The sequence below is a fragment of the Aegilops tauschii genome, chromosome 3 (assembly GCF_002575655.3).
Source record: "Aegilops tauschii subsp. strangulata cultivar AL8/78 chromosome 3, Aet v6.0, whole genome shotgun sequence".
Classification (NCBI taxonomy): domain Eukaryota; kingdom Viridiplantae; phylum Streptophyta; class Magnoliopsida; order Poales; family Poaceae; genus Aegilops; species Aegilops tauschii.
The window spans coordinates 40,419,619-40,432,123 of record NC_053037.3 but is presented as its reverse complement, the minus strand read 5'-3'; the positions used below and the strand labels follow the sequence as shown (position 1 = coordinate 40,432,123).

At 44.2% G+C, this 12,505-nt stretch overlaps 2 protein-coding genes across 2 annotated transcripts; one reads left to right on the top strand and one right to left on the bottom strand.

Annotated features, from left to right (window-relative positions):
* The first annotated feature begins 304 nt into the window (after positions 1-304).
* Positions 305-4,403, top strand: LOC109738546 (uncharacterized). The gene is made up of 7 exons (XM_020297642.4): positions 305-764; positions 1,279-1,870; positions 2,603-2,791; positions 3,088-3,153; positions 3,772-3,837; positions 3,937-3,999; positions 4,167-4,403. The coding sequence occupies exons 1-7, from the start codon at positions 604-606 to the stop codon at positions 4,308-4,310; spliced, it is 1,281 nt and encodes a 426-aa protein (XP_020153231.1). The 5' UTR covers positions 305-603; the 3' UTR covers positions 4,311-4,403.
* A 4,291-nt stretch (positions 4,404-8,694) lies between these two features.
* Positions 8,695-11,027, bottom strand: LOC109738545 (putative pentatricopeptide repeat-containing protein At3g15200). The gene is made up of 2 exons (XM_020297641.4): positions 10,772-11,027; positions 8,695-10,540 (listed from the first exon to the last, which is right to left on the bottom strand). The coding sequence occupies exons 1-2, from the start codon at positions 10,833-10,835 to the stop codon at positions 8,991-8,993; spliced, it is 1,614 nt and encodes a 537-aa protein (XP_020153230.1). The 5' UTR covers positions 10,836-11,027; the 3' UTR covers positions 8,695-8,990.
* Positions 11,028-12,505: the final 1,478 nt, after the last annotated feature.

Genomic DNA, 12,505 nt, shown 5'->3' with positions numbered 1-12,505 from the left:
CAAATACAAGCTATATAGATGTTCCAAGACAGATAATTGACATACCTTGGCAGTTTGCTTGACCCGTTTTCTTTTCTGGAGAACAATGTTGTACCATGTCTGTACTAGAGGCTGACACGTACAGCTTATGGGAAATAATACACCCCCAGGGCGGGAGAGAAAGACTGTCTCTTTGTGTTGGAGCCTATGCTCCGGGATCTAAAGGCAGAGATCCTATGATCCTAGCAGAAAATGTTATAATGATTCACCTGTAATTGGCAGAGGGGAGAGAGAGTGTATGTGCAAGAGAGAGAGGAGAGAGGGGAGAGGAGAGAGAGAGAGAGAGTCACCTTTCTTTGCTGGTGCCTTGAAAGGGGTAAGAGAGAGAAAAAGTTACCCAAGATAAAAGGGTGAAAGCCTTATGAGAAAGAGAAAGGCTCATGGGCATCTCCATTTTCAAACTCAACAGTAGCAGCATTATAGTTTCCCATTGGAGGTTGTGTTCTTGAGAAAGCTTAGAGAGAGCTAGCTTGACTGGCATTTTCTAAGCTTCCTTCCCCTCTTGGAAGTAGCACATCAAGATCTCCTAGCTTTTAATTAGTATAGCTAGTGCAGTGTAGCACCATGATGGCATCCTCGTCTTCCTCCTCCGACCTCAGCGCGGATCACCAGCTCTTGCAAGATGACCTCCCATGGCCTTCTTCTTCCCTGCCGCCGCCGCTCGCTCCAGCTCTTCATCACGCTGTCGGAGGCAACCACCACCAATGGAGCCAACCACTAATGCTGTAAGCACCTTCAATTTTGCTCATGTGTTCAGCAGTTTTCATCTTCACCACTCTTTTTTTATTGTTGAGAAAATGTTGAAAGAGAGGGTAGAATCTTCCTAATAGTTGAAAGTAGAAAATTAAGTGAGGAAGGTGTGCTCACAGTCATGCTGTTTGAGTTTGCATCCCTCTCTCAGATGCATATATGAATGATTCCTAGGATTTGGAGTTTTCTTCTGGGTTGCTTGTTTGCTAGAGTAGCACCTGGTTCTGGTTGTCCCGGTGCGTTGGGAATTGTGGCACAGCAAAATGACAAGTTTAGAGAGAGAATAAAAGAAGGGAAGAAACAAATTTAATGTGCGTGGCAAGCAACTAGTAGATCTTACTATTTTGTTGGTTTCCTACAAGAGGTGGTGTGTGTATGCTTCCTCTTGTCATCGTCAATCTCATGTTAGTTAGTAATTTATTTATTATGTTGGATGAATCATTAAGCAGACCACATCTATCTACATATATAAAATTGAACTCTTTGCAGTGAGCAGTTGAGTTCAGACGAGCTTGAGGCACTCCTGTCAGCACAAGTCCACCAGCATCATAGCCATAGCCAGTTGCTTGCTGCTCCATTGACAACAAACCCTCATCATCAGCTGAGCTCACTGCTGATGATGCAAGAGCTAGGGTTCCAATGGAGTAGCAGCTGTGGCGCCGCCGATGGAGACTCAAACGAGACAGCGCAAGATGCGGTCAAAGAGGACGCCGAGCTACCGGGGCCCCTTGCGCTTCCAAGACCGTCATCGTCGTCGAGCATGGCTTACGATGACGACATGGCCGTTGACGGTGCCGTCGTGCTCCCAAGCGTCAATGTCTCGCGGCTGCAGAAGATTCCATGCCCAGTCGCGGCGGGGCCTTTTGGCGGCCGCGCGGAGGCGACCCTCGAGATGCTAGCTTCGGCTAAATTCTGCAAGAGCCTGCTGAGCTGCAGCCAAGCTTCTTCGACGGTGCTGCTCCATAACGGCGGTGGGACGGCGCCATTGCTGGGGATGGGAGAGCATCATGTGGCATATGGGCTCCCTCCTCCTGTTCATCGTCTTCAAGGGCCATCCTCCATTCTCCACACCTACAACAAGGTCAGTGCTACTACTGTACCGTCCTCCTCGATCTAATTAAACAGATGGGGAATTAATTGAGAGCCATGCTGGAAAATGTACAATTAACGAGGTAGAGAACTGTAGGGCAGTAGGACTGAATTGTGAATTTGCTGGCACAACAGTTGTATAAGTACAGAAATTAATACTAACCAGGGATCTAAACTGCTAGGTGGCTGAATGGAAAAAAAGGCCTTTTGACCATTTACTGCAAACTCATGGCCGATCTAGCCTAGCTTAGCTGAAAGGAAAAAAGCTTAATTTTGCTGACCCATTTGCAAGAGGTAGCTAGATAGCAGTACAGTACATATGCATGCAGCCTTTTGGTCTGGTCTGCGTGTGATGCAGCAAGCAAGCAAGCAGCTTTAGGATGGATGGATGGATGGATCGATGGCATGGATGGGTCATCTTTTCTCTCGCCGGCCCAAAAGTACTACTATAGCATATGACCCTCTTGCAGTTCCATCCATCCATAGTAACTGGTGCTTACTAATTAGTTAGTGATGATCTGCAAGGCTGCAACTAACCACTGTTGAGCAATTGCATACATGTCGTCCAGATCGATCCAGTTCGGCGATCAACGCAATTATTACAATGTAGCCAGTATCCATCAATTTGCATTTCTATCTTAAAAACATGCAAAAATTTGTGTACAAGACTAATTAATTGTGTGTGCTTACTGTCTGGATACATAATTTGGTACGACGTATGCAGATGGGTGTGCCTGCTGCTTTATTGAGCGGAAACGGAAGTGCGCTGCAAGCAGCGGCGGGGAGATCATCAGGAGGGGGAAGCCTGCACGAGGAGCAGCAATTGCAAATGGTAGCAGTATCGTCGAAGAAGAAGGCTCGGCTGCTCCACTCGCGGCCCGCCACCAACAACAATATCCTCCCTTCTTTCAAGGTGCGTACTACTCCTGACTACATCTCCAACATTTCTACACATGCATTGCATTTTCTCTATCTACTCTACTCCCAAGAGAATGTCTTGTTTTGTCTTGTCAAGTCTATTCTCCTCATATGTGTGTGTGCGTGTGTGTGTGTTGTGTTGTGTTGTGTTGGTTAGTGTGTGTGTGTGTGTGTTGTACTGATCACTAATTCACTACTGCTCATGTGTTACTGAGCATGTGTTTATCTGCAATGCTTGTTAATTAATGAGTGAGTACCTGCACTACATGCATGTGTTGTCCTTTTTATTAGGTAAGGAAAGAGAAGCTAGGGGATAGGATTGCTGCTCTTCAACAGATGGTCTCACCCTTCGGCAAGGTACGTACTTACTGGTAACAAGCTAGCTAGCTTAACAAATTACCATTTACCACCAAAAAATTAACATGTAATTTGGTTCAGTGTTCAAACTGTGAATTGCGTTGTACTGGACTTATTTTATAATTGGAAAACTCATGGTCACAAGAATAGAGGAAAAAGACTGGTTAATTAATCAACAAGAAAGTAGACAAAAACTAGTTGGGTAAATGAAATATATTATCACAATGACAATACACGGCCTTATGGTAATTGCACTCTCACGAAAGTACATGACCAGCATGGTTTAGTCCTTTTCGTACCTCAATTTGTCAATAATGACAATGCTACCAAGCATATGAACCTGTATAGCCCAAAGAACAATGTTTTCAGACTTAAACGGTATTTAAGGTCAACCTGTCCTATGTATGTATGCACAGACCCTCCTGTGCTGAATTTACTCTTTGGGGTACAGAGTACAGTTGGGCAAAAGATACATTTAGCAAATAAATAATATTTCGACGCATAATTTACCTCTTAGATGCTTCTACATGTACTAGTTGATATCTTGCAAAAAAAAAACAGTAAAATCTTCATTAAAAGGAGAATCCCTCACATGTATATCTTCCTGGCTGTGTGCAGACTGACACAGCATCAGTGCTGATGGAGGCCATTGGGTACATCAAGTTTCTTCAAGACCAGGTCGAGGTAATTCTAATTAATTCTTAGTCAGGTCAAACTAATTAATGCCTCTATGTGCCATATAGCGCTGCATCCTGACCATCATCGCTCATTTATTTCATGCAGACTTTAAGCGGGCCGTACATGAGATCAGCCAAACATAAGAAAGCCAGGACAACACAACAGCGGGTACATAACTATTTATACTTTATGAACTTTAAATCTATTTGGAAAAAAAATTAAAACCTGTTAATAAGCAATGGGTAGACTTAAACTGTTATATTTGCCTATGTCCAATCTAAGAAATACTACTTGCCTGATGATGCTTACGCATTCATGTTGGTTTCTGTCGACAGGGGCTGTCAGACACCGGACATCAGAAGGAGGAAGCAAAGGTTGATCTTCGCAGTAGAGGGTTGTGCTTGGTGCCTCTCGCGTGCACATCCTACGTCACCAACGAGAATGGCATCTGGGCGCCACCTAATTTTAGGGGAAACTAATCAGTGTTAGCTGCAATTAATAGATCGATCAAGCACACAGGTGTACTCTGAAAGAAAACATTAACTGATTAATTCCAGATCTCCTGAGAAAAATATGTTCTCTTTCTCTCTCACGGGCATCGAAACGGGATGTACATATTTCCTTTGCTTTCACCATTTTGATCAAATCTCTATAGCCAAGTGAATCATCTGGAGAAAAAAAAAGAACTAGCCATGTGAAACTATGTAATTGCAGATCATGGAAGCATGACGTGCATGACATGATGTCATGGAGATGTCATGCTGCTGGTTACTCTGAATTTGTAACTTATTTTGTTTACGGAAGTGTCAACCCATAAAATTAGTTGCTTGTTCTGAAGCACTGTTCACCTATCATGAATTCAAAGACTAGGCAGGAAAACAGAAAAGCAGGGGGTGAGCAGTTAAGTGTCAGCTGTAGGGCTATAGCTTACCTGAGCATTAGCAGTGTGGAAGTGGACATCCACCACTCTGGTTCTGACTAAGAAATGATGAGCTCGCACATATGTAGCCACTCGTTGATTGATCTGCAAATCCAACAGGAAATATGTACATGATAAATAACTTTGAACAGAAATATATGAATAATGTTCAGAGTAGACAGGGCCAAACAGCCAATAGTATTTCAGCAAAAAAGAAGAAAGCCAGTTGTACGTCAGTTGGTAATTTTTTGCCATGTCAAACTCAATATATCATTAAGTTGCTCATGTACTGGTAACAACAATACACAACAAATACTCTTTTTTCAGAATAAAGTGTGCAAATCACTACCTGAAGTTCAAACAGCCGAACATTGAAAATGCACCCACCGAGCTTCAGATTCTTCCTTTCAATACATGTACACTTGATCTCACATTGCGAATACAATAAGAACTTATGAAGAATATTCAGATGCAGGAGTTCTCGTTGTTGATGGATCAGTGTCCTGAATAACTAAATATTATTTTGGTGCTATGCAACCCATTTCCTGCTCTGCAGCTGTATTGCAGCAACCACATGCCGCTTATCCTTAACTACAATAAGCACCTCTCTTTACCAATTATTTATTACGAAGAGACAAGGCTGTGGTGTATTCATTCCCCAAATTATGTTTAACATTCCAATACAGTATATACTTATTATTTCATCCAGAATTTTGGTCATTCGGACCACTGTTAGTGAAGTGCGGTCATTTCAAATAACAGTTCACACGTATGGTACATAGAGTTTCTGTGCTAAATATCTCCAGAGTGAAAGAAAATGACCCTCAGTTTTTGACTTCTGGATTCCCAACTAGAGAACTGGAAATCCTGAGGTAGCGATAGTTTTGGTTTACTAGAACCATTCTCATATTGTTTCAGCTCAGCGGAAACCCAATTCTTTTCTTATGATCTCTTGAATGAAATTAGGGAACAAAGTAAGTAGATCGTCCCTCCGCAGAAGCATCTCTCATCAGTGCTCACTCTCATGGGTTCCGCTCTCAGTAGGATACACCAAACGCAATCAGTGAAACCAAATGTTCCTCTCTTCTGGTTCTTACCATATTGTTTACATCAGCAGCACCCAAGTCTTTCCTTTCTTCATCCAGCCAAACTGTTGGATCATCTTCATGGCCCTGCTGAGAAGAGCAGCTACAGCAAATTTATGCAGGTTCAAACTTTGACCATGTCATCAGTAGGGCTCCTTCTGGTAAACATCTCAAGCAATAGTATACCGAGACTGGAAAAATGCCCAAGAGTTGAAACAATATAACCTTCACCATACTCTACAATTATTCAAGTATTAACATATTGATCACTATGAAGTATTCATGAAAATATATGCAAGTAAAAGATGTCACAAGCACTGGTATGCTAATAATGTAAACATCCAAAGGAGGTGAGAAATCAGAAAAGACAAAACCCTTGGCAATACTATTCAATTATTTAAATTTCATATGTTTTACTTGATTATTACAAACCAATCATTTAAATATATGCAAGATATGAAAGGCTGGAAGTCAAGACTCACAAACGAAAATAATGAGAAGAAATGTGTGTTATCCGAAGAACTGTAACCAATGGAACCCCTTGTTCCAGCAAAGCTGATTGAATTTAACAAAGTTCGGTTCCTGCATCAAGGTCTGTTGCTTGGCTTGGGATCGCGATGAATTATTGGTGGCTGGCAATGATTGTGAAGATAGTTCAAAGCATTGATGATATCAACAGCAATATCTAGTCTCAGGACTAGGCTGAGCGTGGCTCAGAGTGGGGAACTTAGATTTTGGAGGAAGCCAACCTTCCAAACTGCCATTGGGCATGAGCTAAAAAACCAGAGCCTTGAATTCTTAACCTCAAAGGTTAATGCTGGAGCAACAGATGATGATCTTAATGAGGCAGCGATGACGCGCTCTTCTCAGAGCTTCGCATTCAACCATGAAAGTTCAGGTAGATCCAGACTGTATCAGGAATACAACCGGACAGCAGATTCAGAGATTCAGAAAAGTGAAAGCTTCTATATTCTTCAGAGATTGAGGTATGCTTCCATCGTAAAAGTTCTGATCCAGCAATAGTCGTTCCAATACCATGCAATTTCCAATGGCATCAGGTATGCTACCTGACAATTGGTTTCCTTATAGATTCAGTTGATTAAGGTATCCCAAGCTACCAACTTCAGCAGGAAGCGGTCCAGATAGTGTATTGATAAGTCCAAGTAAAAGGAAAGTGAAGGAGTAGATATATAGGATTCGCTGACAGGTCAAGGACAAACAGAGTCTTCAACTTCCCCAGGCTTGCTGGAATCGGTCCCTCCCAGTTGCCATAGTATGCATAAAGCCTACTACTAACCTGTCTAAGATTTCCAAGTGATGAAGGTATGAAGCCTGACAAACCAATGCTGTATATAGGCTAAACCAACTTGTCCAGCTTACCAATGCTCTCTGGAATCACGCCAGATAGGTAAGTATTCGCCAACTCAGCGTCGCCACCCGCTGTCCACGGCTACATGCCATGCCCTCCAGCTGCAGAAGCTAGTGCTACCGTTCCAGGAGATGAGCAGGTCAGAGCCATGGCTGCTGAGTCCCGCCCTGAACGCGAGCAGTGTGCCAGCCTCATTGCTGAGTTGCTCTCCAGGAGGCCATTAGTACAGTCATGATGGAAAGGGCGAAAGACAGCAAAAGCTTATGTGTACCTGCTACCTACCAACAAAGCTTGCTGACATGGCCTTCTTATAGGCCTTCCCTGGTCAAAGCTGGCATGTACTACATTGACAGCTTGTGAGAATCCCAGCTGCCTTTTGACATCACTTTTCAATGTATTCACGCATGACATATCCTTATGGTTGTTATTATCTTTTGAGTGTTGGCTTAGCGACAGTGACTTTGCTTGGGCCCAAAATGTATTAGAAAAGCTTACCAACAAGCTTACTCCTACAATGGTCATGGGTTACAGGGATTAAGCAATAAGCATTTAGTAAACATGGTATCTTTCTGCCTCGAGACAAAATATTGATTCAGATATTCACAAATAACCCACCCCTGCTCAACAGTTGGAGGTTGACTTCACGATGTTATATAGGTAAAAAAACTCCAGTTATTTGTTCAATGAAAAAAGTTAGTGAAATCATTTGCCTCAGTTAGGATCCAAAATGATGGAGCATATATTTTAGCAAATAAAAAGCACAATGCTAAGGTTACCTATTGCTTTTGGTTCCCTGAATTCAGCAATCAGCAAACATGCTATTTCCATTCCTAAAAAACTTGAATTAATTTGTCACAGTTTAGTCAGCCTGCTAAACATGCAGAAGTTGGCATCATGATATTAACTTTTCTCCACAAAATTAACTCAAAATTAATCTTCGCCAAAACACAATATATAAATAGCTCTAGTACTTTAGGAACCTAAACCGCCTACGAAAAGAACACAGAATTATAGACAGTGGCTCGTTCCTCAAAAAGCAAAATTGATATGTATAATTTTGTTAACAAAAATAAATCACTCATTCCCTTCTCTTGAGCATAAGATAGAAAAGTACAAAGAAAACAGGGAAAATGAGCGGCAGGTGATTCGGTGGCAGCAATTAGTGACAGATCAATTGCTTACCTAGTAGCTTCTGCCCATTGGCTGTGCGAAAATGGCTGATGGAACTGTGGTTCTGAACTAGATATGATTAGTCATGTGTACTGTGTAGCCATTCATTGATAGATCTATAAATTCAACAGAAATAAAAGGTGGTACAACTTTAGCACACAAATGTGAATTGGACCGGACTAACAATTCAGTATAGTACCATTAGCTCAACTGGTAATTATTCGCCCTACAGAACCAGTAGTATCATCACTTAGCAGACCTTTTCAATTTTACAAGATATTTGGACATATTTTTATCCCTGTTTATGTCTTCATTTGTCAGAAACAACTATGAACGACATATATAATGCATGAAGAAACAAACATATGTAAGTATTACACATACATCTCCAGAATACAAGCATCTAAGCAAGTACCTACAATTGAATTGCCCAATACATCCTAAACATATCCTGCTGTGACATTTCAAACAGCATAAATTTTGGGGCATCGTATTGTCAATGACTCTTCTCTTGTGGATTTCTTTTAGCCCAAGGTTGTAAGTCACTAGATTATGTTCCATAAGCCCATATGCTCAGCATCTTCTGCTAGGATAATTAAGCAGAATCTTCCGGTGACTATTTACGAACTTGGAAAAGTCCTGATCGACGATCCAATTTTAGATTTTTCCCAGTCATACTTGGGGATCGATCTTCAGTCTCAGGCCCATCCTTCTTCATATGTATTGCTTTCACCAATATCCTGGTTCTTGGCTCTGGAGTCATCCCTCTCGACTTCATTGTCGTGTAATATTGCAAAGCCTGGTCCAGCTGTCCCTGGGAATGAAGTCCATGGACCATAATAGTAAATGATCGCTGATCTGGACCTGATCCATTCCTCTCCATCTCCTCCCATACTTGCTGTACCCCCTTCTCATATTTCATACTGACATAGAGGTTCAATATTAAGTTATACGTGTCAGAGTCCAACTTACAACCTGATTCCTCCATCCTCTGGATCAAATTCATAACATCTCTCGGTTTCTCAGTTGTCTTCAGAATGTAGGTGTATGTCATGTTGTTTGGAGAGCATCCCTTCTTCTCCATATCATCCAAAAGCTCATAAACTTTTTCCGTCCGCCTTATCTTACAGAAGTGTTTGATCAAAGTGTTGTAGGTGGCCACATCTGCTTGACAACCACGGTCATTCATCTCACCAAAAATCTTAAGTGCTTCTGGAATCTTTTTCTTGAAGCACAACTGGTCAATGATACAGTTGCAAATTGCCACGTCGGGATTGATTCCCTTCTCCCACATGCTTGTGAATAGTTTCACAGCCGTACTAAGTTTGCCAGCTTTGGTTAGTGCATTTATGAACGTACCATATGTGAACAGGTCCGGCTTAAGCTTAGATGCAATGATCTCGTTCCAAACCCTTTTAGCATCAGCCAGGCTTCCCTTGACACACCAACCATTAAGAATGATGTTCCAGCTCTTTATGACAGGAGGGAACTCATCTTTCTTCTGGAGAAAGAGGGCCTCAGCCTCCTCAACATGCTTGTACCGACAGAGCGACATCAGAAGTATCTGGAATCCAACCAAGTCGACCTCGAACCCATAATCCTTCCTCTTGTAGAATATCTCGATCGCTTCTTGCACCTTGTGCGCCCCTGCATACCGGTTCAACAAGACAGCAAACATCCTGTTCGTTACAACCAACCCACGGCGTTGTTCAGGAATCTCATCGAAGAGCTGCCTCATAAGCCTGACCTTCTTCATCCGCCCAAGGATGTCAAGCATCTCAGTGTAGGTCCTTGGGCCGTGCTCATACGAAGGCAGCCCGGCTGCCCAATTGAAGAACAACAGCGCAATCTGCCAATTGGACCTCTGCTTCTGGAGGACTTTCAGAACAACATCCTCGTCCATCTCATTGGCAAACTGACGGAGGTCTTTGCCAAGGTCAGCATCAGCAGCACAGGACTTCAGAACTCTCAGAACTTCACCGGCGCGGACATCTGGGGAATCCTCTGAAGCGCTTGTATGGCAAAACCTTGGTGAACCGAGAACATATCCACTTGGAAGAATGCTTGGGTGGAAGCGTGGAGGCAAGGCTGCATCAGGAAGCACCTCCAAAGCATTCTGTCGAACAGTCGGCGTGCGTGAAGCAAAAACGCCGAGCCACCTATGAACTGCGCATAAAAGTATTTGAGTTAGCATTTCTCCGGAGATTTCAGAGCGTGGCACTTGGTTTCCTAGTACCCAAATCTGGAAACCAGGCAAAGTTGAGACGGGGAACGCGTTCGCGGGACGGACAGCTCGTCGGTCGGACGAGGGGAGCAGTAATCCGAGCAGAGAGAGGCGCAAGGTGGAAGATATAAGGAAGAATAAGAAGGTGGGGTGGATACGGTGCCGGTGCGTACCGGAGACGGGGGTTTTCGTCCTGAAGGCTGCGGCGAGGACGGCGTACGCCGGCGCCGGCGGCATCTTTCCTGCCGGAGGTGGGCACGAGGCAAAGAGGCGGAAGCGCGCGCACAGGAGGCCGAACGGCAGTCTTCTCTCGGTCCGAGGCCAAGCCGGCGCCGCCTTGCCTCGCAGATCGTGAGTTCCCGGCGGCGAGAGCGCTGCAAGGCAATGTGACGTTGGGGAGAAGGGCTAGCATCTACACCCGGGACGCTTATTTTTTTTTAAGGTAACTAGGGATTTTATTCAAAGCTCATCACATCCGGAATACACGCATAGCCACGCATGGCGGCCCACCGGCAGAGACGCAGCTCCTTTTGCAACCGAGTGGGCCTCGAAATTATTTTCTCTACGTTTAAAGCGAAAAATAACTGAAGTAAAAAGGTTCTTGCTAATGTGTATATCCTGCAGAACCGACGCATACACTGGTAATGCTTGTTGTTTCATGTTGGAGACCACTTCTAAACAATCTGATGCAATCACCAGCTCCTGCAAGTTCAAATCGCGAGCAAGGGCAAGGGCCTCGCTGCACGCATGTGCCTCCAAGCTCGCCAGGTCGATCAAGCCCTCAAAAACAAGTGCTGATGCTCCAAGAAACTTCCCTGATTTGTCTCGACATACCACAGCAGCCGCTCCCTTCTCGCCCAGTGTTGATATGGCGCCATCACAGTTAAGCTTCACAGCTTCTCCATCGGGCGGTAGCCATGCACGTGCTCTCGGTGCCGCAGGCGCTGAAAACGATCGCGTCTTTTGAGCTTCCACAATATCCAGCTCATCCAAGAACCGCCTGATGAAGTTCATAGTTGACAGTGGGCTTTGAAACTCGTTCTCATGGATTGCTTTTCGGCGAGCCCACCAAATTGCCCACATTGTCACTAGAACACGCGTTAAATCCTGTTGGCTTGTTGTTTCGAACAACCAGAATAACCAAAGCCGTGCGTCGGCGTTCTGGTTTGATATCACATGTTCCAGAAGCTCCTCATCACCCAAGGCCCATACGCATCTGGCCATGCGGCAGCTCAGCAGGGAGTGACGCCAGGTATCCTCCTCGGCTCCACAAATCGAGCAAGCTGGTGTATCCGCCATGTTCCTCTCATGTCGAACAAGCCCCGTAGGGATCGACGTGTGTGCTAACCTCCATACGAACACCCTGATTTTGGAAGGAACCCGCACTTTCCAAAGCTGCGACCAAGAACTCTTATCAGCTGCAATATTGGAGTGCCCCGGCCGGTGATCAAGCCAGTCCTCCCTCTGTGTCTTGACTGCAGATATCATTCGGTAAGCCGATCGAACCGAGAAGACTCCCCGCTTGTCGTAATGCCAGGCCCAAAAGTCTTCCTGAATCCGAGTGCTCAATGGTTTGTTCACAATAACTTCAACATCGGGAGCAATAAAGTGTTCCATGATCACATGCTTATTCCATGACCTGGTGGTGGAGTCAATTAGATCCGAGACTAGGACTAGTGGGTTGGCCGACCGTGCACATATCGGTCGGAGTTTGTAGTCCCTCGGAAGCCAGTTATCTTGCCATATATTTGTGTGTGTTCCTGAGCCAATACGCTTGATGAGGCCCTATGCTAGAACATCTCTCCCCTCTAATATGGAGCGCCAGACCTGGGACGGACCTGCACCCAAGATGGCATCCAACAGATGGAAGTCTGGAAAGTACCTCGCTTTTAGAACGCGAGCACTGA